The following is a 10,523-nucleotide window of genomic DNA, read 5'->3' on the forward strand; positions in this document are numbered from 1 at the left end:
TGTTTGACTACCTTTCAAGTCTTTGAAAAATGCTATTCTATCTCTGCTCACTCTTCTTTTCTCAAGGCTAAATATGCCCAATTATTTCAGCCTTCTCTCATAGGGCTTGGTTTCCAATGCCCTGATCATCCTTGCTGCCCTCCTCTGAATTTGCTCCAGTTTGTTGGCATCCTTCTTAAAGTGTGGCATCCATAACTGGACACGGTACTCTGGATTACGCCTAACCAGTGGTGAACAGAGGCGGGCTAGGACCTCACAGGATTTGGGGATTATACTTCTGTTATTGAATCCTAAAACAGTGTTTGCCTTTTTTGTAGTCATCATGTTGCTGTTTCATATTCAGCTTTTGATCTACAACAATTCTAAGACCCTTTTCACTTGCAGTATTACTGAAAAGGGCTTTAGTTAGTATCAGACAATGTCTGACAACAGTTTTGTACTTAGAATGTGACAAAATATCATTTCTCCAGAAACTAACTCCTTCAAACCAGCCATGACTGAGCAAGGTTTGTAAATGAAGCCCATCCTTACCTCCTCTTGATCAGCAACAAAGCAAAAGCAAACTGCTTTGCAGTGTGAGGAAGGAAGGAAGGAAGGAAGGAAGGAAGGAAGGAAGGAAGGAAGGAAGGAAGGAAGGAAGGAAGGAAGGAAGGAAGGAAGGAAGGAAGGAAGGAAGGAAGGAAGGAAGGAAGGAAGGAAGGAAAAGAGAGTGGAGGAAGTAAGAGTCAGGAAAAGAGAGGAAGGAAGGAAGGAAGGAAGGAAGGAAGGAAGGAAGGAAGGAAGGAAGGAAGGAAGGAAGGAAGGAAGGAAGGAAGGAAGGAAGGAAGATTTAGCATCACTTTTGCAATCCATGTTTGGAGTTTATACCCCTTCATGTAGCAAATTCGGAGATGGACTTTGAACAACAGAATCTGTTGTAATTGTGCTGGCAGTTTTGCTGTCTCTCTGGGCAAGAATTAGGGGTCCTGGCAGACTTCGCCGAGGAAAGGCAGCCTCTGCATATTTGCCGTGCCAGTCTGCCTCCCTGGCGCTACCAGGGCACTGATAATGGGTGCCAGCTCTACAGCTGCTCCAAATTAGCAGTTCTTCTGCTTCCCCTCTCCAGCCTCTTGGCTTTCAAGCTGGATCCAGAAGAGGCCAGGAGTGCTGTAGCAATGAGGCTTCTGTCCCACCAAACAGCAGCCATTTGTTCAGCCATCTCAGTCTCCCCCCGCATACCCACCGTCGCTTTCAAAATGTTTAATTGAATATCTGCTGAGACCGAGCATCGTTGGACTTGTTCTTCCCGCTGAGTAGAGACTCCAACACCAGCCGTCTCCATCCTGGAGGTCTCTGAAAAAGAACTGTTTAAATCAAAGCCATAAGGATGTTTCTGTTTTTTTCATGTTTAAAGCAACCTTCTAACCAGATTTCAGGACATAAGGAACTCTATCCAAATACTGAATTGTTGTTTTCTCATACCTAGGGCTATTACAGTGGTATAGTGATAGTGTGTGTGGGGGGAGAGACAGGCAGGCTCTTGATCGCAGTTCCAGTCGTTGGACACTCCTGTTGAAGGGGATTTTCAGATTTCCTGGACTACAAATATTATAATTCTCCATTCTGGGAGTTCTACCAACTTGACAGGCATCAAGGTCTAAACATGAAGGCTTTGGGGTTTAGCTCGGCCAAGCTCTGTCCTAGCCACCTGTTCAGAAAGAAAGTTCCCACCTATCTCTGGGGCAGGAACAGGAAGTTCGGGTAGAGCTTGGCCTGGCTAAGCCACAAAGCCTTCTGATTTAGGCCTTTCTCCCAGGTGAGCGACACTCAGGTGTTTTGAAAGCATTTGTAAGGAAGGTACACTTTTCAAGCAGGAAGTTAACCTCATTTAAGGCATGAAGTCGGCCAGCCGGGCCTTCTCTCCAGGTGAGCACAATGTATGAGTCTGTAAAGTCCGGGTCCTAACAGGTGAGAGTCCTAGAAAGGAGAATTTTGTGATTTTTAAATTAAAAAATGCATATCCCCACATTCAAGCCTAAGGGCTGCACAGAGCCACCAAACTAGACGCTTCCAGCTGTACTGTGCTGGATAGTTAACTCTATGCAAAGAATATTTTGGAAGGGGGTTTGAAGGTCATCTAGTATGTCCCTCAACTCAATGCAAGAAACTACCTTATCTCTGAAAACCGATTCTGCTTTTGCAAACTTGGAAAGCTTTCAGCCTTGATGAATTTCATTGCCTTTCTCTGAACATCTGCAATTTTACTCCTGCATTTGATTGAGAGAAAATAACAATAATAAACAATTTGATTGAGGGCTCCGCAATTTGACCCATGTGTGTGGCAAGGCATGGCCTAAATCCAATTGTTTCTCTTAACTAGAAGGGGGCACTTGACTCAAGGGAACTTAATGTTGACTTGCCATTTAGCAGTTGCTTCAATGGATCTGCTCTTCTGAGTGATTGAATATCAGAACACTGCCCAAACCACCTCATTTAATTCTCTCACCAACGGTCTAATACAGTGGTCCCCAACCTTAGGGAACCCAAGTATTCTTCAATTGCAATTCCCAGGAGCCTTCAATACCAGCTCTGCTGGCTGGGGTTTCTGTGTATTGCAGTTTAAGAACATCTGGATTACCCAAGGTTGGGACTCACTGGGCTAATGAAAGAGAATCTTGATTATACATCTGGCTGAAGTCGGGGAATCACCTTTCCCCAGGGTGTCAGCCTTGACCCACCTATGATGCTGATAGCCTAATAGAGGTGGACAACATGTAACTGCATGCAGGACCCAAAGGGCCAAATATCAGCTGTTTGCTGTGAATTAACAGTGGATTATTTTATCTTAATGTGCATTTATTACTGTGAGATGTTTAGCCCATTCTATAGTTATTTAGATCTAGAGATTTAATCATTTTTTAATTACCTGGAAAGCTAGTTGTTTTCTATTGTGCAGCATATGTGATGGTACAATTAGCTGATTTGAGCATGGTTTCCCCCATGGATAAGGAGCAACAAAACAAAACTTGGTAATGATGATAATGTCTAGAAAACCCTTAAGCAAAACTTGCAAAATCTACTCCAAGGCATTTCTGACCGGCCTGCCCTGCAAGAACTTCCAGGTCATCGTAGCCTACACAATACTGCAAATAGTGAGAAATCAGATCATCACCGCAGACCTGAGTGGAGAGGACATTTTAATGGTAAGCAAAGCCTAGCCGCGGATAGATCATGTTCTTGTAATGAGATAAAACTGGAAGCAAAATAAATGTCTGGGCTCATGCTCTGATCTATAATAGAGGACCTAAGGATTAGTCCAATTGCAGGTTGTGAAGACATACAGTGGGGTCTTGACTTAAGAACGGCTCGAGTTAAGAACATTTTGACTTAAGAACCACTCTCATAGGAAAATATTGACTTGACTTAAGTACTTAGATTTGAGTTAAGAACTGAAAAAAACCCACGTGGGAGGCAGGAAAAGTGCAAAATGTGAACTTTCAGTTAACTGTTGGCCAGTGAAAAGGGTGCCTGTCTGCTTCCTCACTCCTCCCAGCGTTTAGAGAGTGGATTGGGAGACAGTCTTCAGACTGCCTGGTACTGTCCTGCCTGGACTGTATTTTCCCTGCCTTCCCTGAACCTTTCTTGACCTAAGGAAAAAAAGAAACAAAATATTCCCCCTCTAGTGGTCGAAGGCAGAATAGCAGCTTCCCATTAGTTTCTATGGACGGAAAAGAGCAGATACGGATCAAATGGTTTTCAATGCATTCCTATGGGAAATGCAGATTTGACCTGAGAACTTGTTGACTTGAGAACCGCCTTCCAATACGGATTAAGTTCTTAAGTCAAGACCCCACTGTAGCTTTAGCCATTGGAACTAGAGATGGGCACAAACTAAAAAACGATCCTGGATGTTCGTTAAAAATTTCTCATTCGTTGGTTCGGATTCGTCAGACTGACAAACCTGAACCACGAACTTTTTAAAAATGATTTGATGAACTTTCTCTCCCCCGTCCCCTGCTGCCCCCCATCACTTTCCTACCAGGTTTTGTTGCCTCCTCTTTTTCTTCCGCCTCTACCGCCATCTTGAGACTCACCAAGCGTGGCTTCCCTTCCGAGAGCTCAGCCTGCAGGCCGGAGCTTGATTGGCTGATAGGCAGGGAGAGGCACAGAGACAGCAGGCCTGGCTTCTGGAAGGGAAGCTACTCCAAATATAAAGAAATGTACTAAATCAGATAAAAACAAATTGAAGTGAAATTCTCCTCAACTCTTAGTTTGCTCTTCACCAAGCACAGTTACCCACAAGAGCTTGGAATTGTTCCTTTTTCAGATGGCCCCTTCGAAAATACCTCAGTGTGTGGGAATTACTGTACAGTACAAAAAAGGTGGTGCTGCGGGTTAAACCGCAGAAGCCTCTATGCTGCAAGGTCAGAAGACCAGCAGTCGTAAGATCGAATCCACACGACGGAGTGAGCTCTTGTTGCTTGTCCGAGCTCCTTGCCAACCTAGCAGTTGAAAGCATGTAAAAATGCAGGTAGATAAATAGGTACCACCTCAGTGGGAAGGTAATGGCATTCCGTGTCACATCGCGCTGGCCACATGACCACGGAAACTGTCTTCGGACAAAACGCTGGCTCTATGGCTTGGAGACAGGGATGAGCACCGCACCCTAGAGTCGGACACGACTGAACTAAATGTCAAGGGCAACCTTTCCCTTACAAAAAAAGGAACTTTTCCAAACCTAGCCTGTAGCTTTCCCATATTCAGCAGCTACCCTCTTACCTTTCTGGCTTAGTCTGGCTTTTTCAAGAGGCATGGAGACAGATGTTGTGAGCACAGAACACTGGCCAAAACTTTTTGTCGTCAAATGGACAATTAGAAATCAGAACAAAATGGCTGCTTTTTGGAGAGCATCACATATCAGCCTAAAAGAGAAGGAGTTGAGCTTTTGGGAACTGGGGTGTCATCTGTTTCACTTGGGGTGCTAGAGGCTCAATGAATATAAACAGATTCAGAAATACCTCAGGGGGAACGCAGCCATTGCTATGATATAAAATCTGTTGCACACAGTGATGAGAAAGAGCTGTAGCAGATCAATGGTTCCCAATCTTGGATCCCCAGATGTTCTTGGACTAAAACTCCCAGAAGCTTTCACAACTAGCTGTGTTGGCCAGGATTTCTTGGAGTTGGAGTCCAAGAACATCTGGAGACCCAAGGTTGGGAACCACTGTAGCAAGTGATTGTTCCAGAGAAAGCATCTTATTAAGCTGGTTGGGTTCCTGTAGTCCTGTAGATGTGATTCCCTGGGATTTCACAGTTGCCTGAACCTGATCCAGCTCCTTCCCTTGAGTAAAAGACTGCAGCCAAACAGGCTACCACTGGCTGGTATACTCCAGGTCTTTCTCCATCCTAGAAAGCTGGGTGAAGGATGGGCCAGAGCACAGGATCCGGTTGCCCTCCTATGAAGGGGGGAAAGACCGCTCTCATAGACAGTGGGCATACTTATCAGAATAACTTTGAAGGGAGGGCACCGGGTCCCAGAGGCGAAGCCAAAGCATCACTAGCTCACAGTCAGTACTAACCTCTGAAGCAAGGAATATAAACTTTTCATGCCCTAAATGAACATAATGGGAAAAATTCACCATTGATTAGTCATTGCGAGGAACAGGACATGGCACGAGATGAGCATTTGGTCTGACCCACCTGGGGCATTTGTTATGTTCTTAAACATCATTTCCCACTTTGAGGGTCTCCACGAGTTTTGAACTGAGGAATAATGTGTGCTCAGACGGCCTGAGAGGCGTTACATACGGAAATATCCAGACGGCATTGTAGTAAGGAAAGATGTTTTTATGTATTCCCAAGAGTCTCTGTGACGTTTTGGAGGCAAAAGACAAAAGAGAAACAATACAGTGGTGCCTCACTTAATGATTGCCTCACTTAACGAGGAAAATGTGGTTTAAATGGGAAAAATCCGCTTCACGATGATCGGTTCCCTGCCTCGGGAACCGATTTTCGCATTACGATGATCTAAAAACAGCTGATCATTGGGTTTCAAAATGGCCGCAGGGTGTACAAAATGGCCCCCCGCTGTTTTCTAGGACGGATTCCTTGCTTTACAGGCAGCGAAAATGCTCGCCCCTATGGAGGATCTTCGCTGGACAGTGAGTGTTCAGCCCATTGGAACGCATTGAAGGGTTTTCAATGCGTTTCAATGGGCTTTTTTATTTCGCTTAACGAGGATTTTGTTCTACAGCAATTTCGCTGGAATGGATTATCCTCGTTAAGCGAGGCACCACTGTATATTGAATTTATCATGAGAAACAATGTGTGCAGTCTGTTTTTTGAAGGGACTGGTAAACTACTTCTGAGTGCTTTACACGTAGGAAACCCTGACAAGGTTGGCCATAAGCAGGAACTGATGTGACAGACCACTATTATCTTATTATTGTTCCCATGGGGAGCATCAAGCTGGGGACCCCCATAGAGTTATTTTTTTCTTTTTCCTACAGCTGTGCAATAACATCATAGATCTGGATGCTAATGAGTTGATCTCCAAAGCCTGCATTACCTATGAACTGTTCATCAGACATAAGGAAAAGGTGAGAACTCGGTGCAGTTCCACTAGAACTGTTTTGCATCGGGAGGCAATGCCTGCTTATCACTAAACTCACAAAAAAGGCTTTCATGATAGTAAATAAAAACAGAAATGACTCTCCCCCTCTGCTTTCACAGGGCCTCTGCTCTCAGCAGGGTGTGAGAAAGATTCTGCAAATTTAAGGAGAGTAAGAGCAATGGAAACAATGCTGTAACATCACCATTTTAGAACTTCAGAGCTGGAAGGGGCCCTATAGATCATCAAGCCCAGCTTTTATTAAGGAGGCACAGGGAGGGAATCCAATTCCCCATTTCTGGGTCCACAGCCAGGTGTCTAAATGACTGAGCTATCCAGCATGACTTAGCATCCTTTCCAGGGCCATTGTTGAAAAGCAAAGATGGATGACTCTCTCCTTCAGGGAACGGGTATGGCACAAGTTGGCCAAAGAGTTTTCTTAACAAAGGGGAGAACCATCTCCCAGGCCCAGAACATTCCACTTGGGCTATGTCACCATGCCTGCTTCCCATTTATTAGGTATCTGGTTGTAAATCCAGAGATTCGGAGTTCAGTTCCCCCAATGTGCCTCCTACAAGTAGAGCCAGCCTGTGTAGCCTTGGGCCAGCTGTACAGTCCCCTGACACTCCCAAGAAGAAGGGAATGGTAAATTACTTCTGAACGTTGTTTACCTAGAAAGCCTTGAAAAGGGTTGGCATAAGTCAGAATTGACTTAGCAAATTACTACTAGTAGTAGTAGCAGTAGTCGAGGTGGTAGTGATAGTAGCAGCAGTAGTAGATCTTTGTGACAATTTGGAGACTCTTGAAGAGAAAGTTATTCTACAGCCCCAGGTCACATCCAAACGTGGAAATTTTATTTTGCGGTGGGGGGGGCAGGCTGCAACTGTTCAGGGCTTCTGAGAGTTGTCATCAAAAAGGGCAATTCTCTTAAGCTCTCGTTTAAAGCAATCCAAGGCTTAGCATTAACTTGGTCACTAGGACTTACTTTATAACTACTACAGTATTTACATTACTCATTGCCCCAAAGCAACTCCTTCCAGTTAACTATGTTTCTGTGTTGCTTATAAAGAGCTAATCCCAGATGCTGATCAAAAGTGAGCTTCTGGTCAGGTCCAGGGTTGATGAAAGAGGGAGGGGCAGCCCCCCCCAGGGATCTGGGAGATGGAAAATGTCGCCTATGATGGAGGGGGAGAGATCCTAATATTCCCTCTCTTTGTCCGCAGGTTCCAAATGAGCTTAAGGAATTCTTTTGCGAACCATAGAAATAAAGAGTGCAATAAAGGTTACAAGTCAGAAAACCCACATAAGTCTGGAGTTGTTCCCGTGACAAGGAACGCCAAAGGCCTGGGAGATGATTTCCCACACTTGCTGCCATTTACGTTAGGCTGGACTTCCTGGTTTTTTGAAGACCTGTAGGAGGGCTAGTCTGTGCTCTACACTCTGGTCCATATGAGTCACTCGTCTTTTTGGTGTGGCTGCTTGACTGAACGCAAGCCTGCAAAAAGTGAGAGCCAGTGTCGTATAATGGATAGAGCGTTTGACCAGGACTCTTGGCCCTGGAAATCCAATGGAAAGTGGATTTCTCCTTGTATATTATTTATTTATTGAATTTGTACCCTGCACCGTCTGGCAACCAGGCCACTCTGGGCGGCTAACAACGGTATAAACAACAATATTAAAACACGATAAAAATAAATAAATCAATACAATCCAAATAGGGTAAATTAAAACAGGCGGCAATAAAGGTGGTAGAAAGGGTGATGGAGAGGATGAGAAAAAGGATGGTAAAAGGGAGGCCGAGATCTTAACGCTCCACGAAAGCCTGATGGAAGAGCCAAATCTTCAATGTTCGTTTAAACCCATCCAGCGAGGGTGCCAGGTGAATCTCCATGGGCAGGTTGTTCCGTAAGCGGGGGGGGGGGGGGGGGCGACCAACAGGAAGGCCCGGTTTCTTGTTCTTTCCCTCCGGGCCTCCATTGGGGTCAAGGACATCTCAGATATCTTGAAAAACTTACTAGGTTTGCCATGAGTTAAAAGGAACTTGAGGGCACATTTTCTTGGAAATAAGGCTATATACATACTTCTCATCTCTCTCCAAGGAGGAAAATGTTCAAGGGCACATTACTCAGATTTGGGTTTCTGTAGATGAGAGAGCATGGAATATATTTGGACCCGGACAGGAATAGCTGCCCTTATGGTCTAACATGCAAGATGGTGCAGGATGATGGGAGTTGTCATCCAAGAAAAGAGTTTTCCCAAGTCTCAGAGCTTCTATCGTGTGTGCAAAAAGTGGTTTTCTATCGTGTGTGCAAAAACTTGGTTTTTCTGATCTGTCTTTTGTGGTAATCAGAGGCGCCAACTGACGACCCGATGACCCCCACGTTCGTTTACGAAGCCCGGAAGATACAACAAACACTTTGTAGAATAAACCCACCCATTAGCCTCCTCACTCCTCATCCACTTCTCCTGCTAAACCCTGTGCCTCTCCTCGAGTCGGATGGGCAGGCAGCGGTTCCCCGTGTGCGCTCAGCTACTTAAAATCAAAATAAGCAAACACGAAAGGGAGAAAATTGCAAACGAAGTGGAGCGAAGATGCTCAGTGGAGTATGACATGTTCAAAGTGACCTTGACAGATTCGGTAGAACCTTGATTTGACACTTATCAAAAGCGACGGGTGGAACAGGAGGGAAGGGCGGAGGATACTGTTGAACCTCACACCCCTATCCCACCCTTAGCAGCTTAGTTCCGGAGTGACAGTAAGCCAGCATGTCTTATCATCCTGGTAGAATTCACACATACCGCACACACACCTTGAAATGGACCGTGGCTGCCGCCTGCTTATGCCTATTGCTATGAAAAGAGGGATCTTACCGAACTACAATATTGCATCACACGAAGAAGGCATGTATCAGAATTTAGGCCATGAGATTTTTTTTGCATTTCCTCAACCTGACAAGATCCAGAATGTTGGAGGTGTGGACTGTGCATGATAGGATTTGTATTCTGACAGATGTGAGAATGCCACCGGCTGGGGAAGAGTGAGTTAATGGCTCCAAGCCCTGCAGGAATTGATCTTGGTCGACTGCTGACAGCCCTAATGGACAGTGCTAAACGAGGTGGACAAATTAATTTCATTTTTGTCTCATTAAAAAAAATGTGTTTATCCTGTGTGCCTGGACTCCCAAAGCAATGTACACTAAAAATTGATTTTAAAAAAATGTTATTTTAAAAGGCTGGTTAAATGTAATGCTTTATAGCCATTTTTTTAAAAAAAGCCAGTGGTTGCTAGAATGGCTTTTAAATTATCCAAGACTCAATTTTAAAATCATTTTTAAAGATCAAAGGCCATGTGGAACAAGTGGGTCTCGAGTGCCCCAGTAAGCTTGACGGGTAGAACCCGACTGACTCCCCATGGGAGGCAGCGCCATAAATGGTCACAACCAAGAATCTTTATCTGTGTTTCGCACACTGCCAAATTTTCATTGGTTGGGAGCCAGGCCTGGCAGTAGCCTCAAGCACCCTAGGAAAACTGTAGGTGTCCTCACATCATGGCAGGATCCGCAGACACCCCAGGTTGCTATCTCTGGGTTTACCTGAAAGCAGCAGAGCAGGAGAGGGCTGGCTAGCTATTTTCATTACCTACAATGCCCTTGAGAATGTATTCCAGTGGTCCCGAACCTTGGACCTCCAGATGTTCTTGGACTTCAACTCCCAGAAATCTTGGCCAGCAGAGGTGGTGGTGAAGGCTTTTGGGAGTTGTAGTCCAAGAACACCCGGAGGCCCAAGGTTGGGGACCACTGCTCTAGAGCATTGTGGGAAACTAAAATGGCGGACAGGTCTAGCAGACAGAAAGCCAAGCTCTGTTCTCTGACTCACTACGGATCAAGGTTGACAACATCCAGCAGAACTCTTGTGGAACGAGACCATTTGGTGC

At 45.1% G+C, this 10,523-nt stretch overlaps 1 protein-coding gene across 1 annotated transcript in view; it reads left to right on the forward strand.

The window, feature by feature from the left end:
* TBC1D21 (TBC1 domain family member 21) overlaps positions 1–7,896 on the forward strand; it is a 33,801-nt gene extending 25,905 nt beyond the window's left edge. The window contains exons 9-11 of the mRNA XM_072981889.2: positions 3,066–3,182; positions 6,489–6,578; positions 7,813–7,896. Coding sequence (XP_072837990.2) covers positions 3,066–3,182; positions 6,489–6,578; positions 7,813–7,851 — 246 coding nt within the window. The 3' untranslated portion in view covers positions 7,852–7,896. The remainder of the gene's footprint in view (positions 1–3,065; positions 3,183–6,488; positions 6,579–7,812) is intronic.
* The last annotated feature ends 2,627 nt before the right edge of the window (positions 7,897–10,523 follow it).

The sequence above is a fragment of the Pogona vitticeps genome, chromosome 12 (assembly GCF_051106095.1).
Source record: "Pogona vitticeps strain Pit_001003342236 chromosome 12, PviZW2.1, whole genome shotgun sequence".
Classification (NCBI taxonomy): domain Eukaryota; kingdom Metazoa; phylum Chordata; class Lepidosauria; order Squamata; family Agamidae; genus Pogona; species Pogona vitticeps.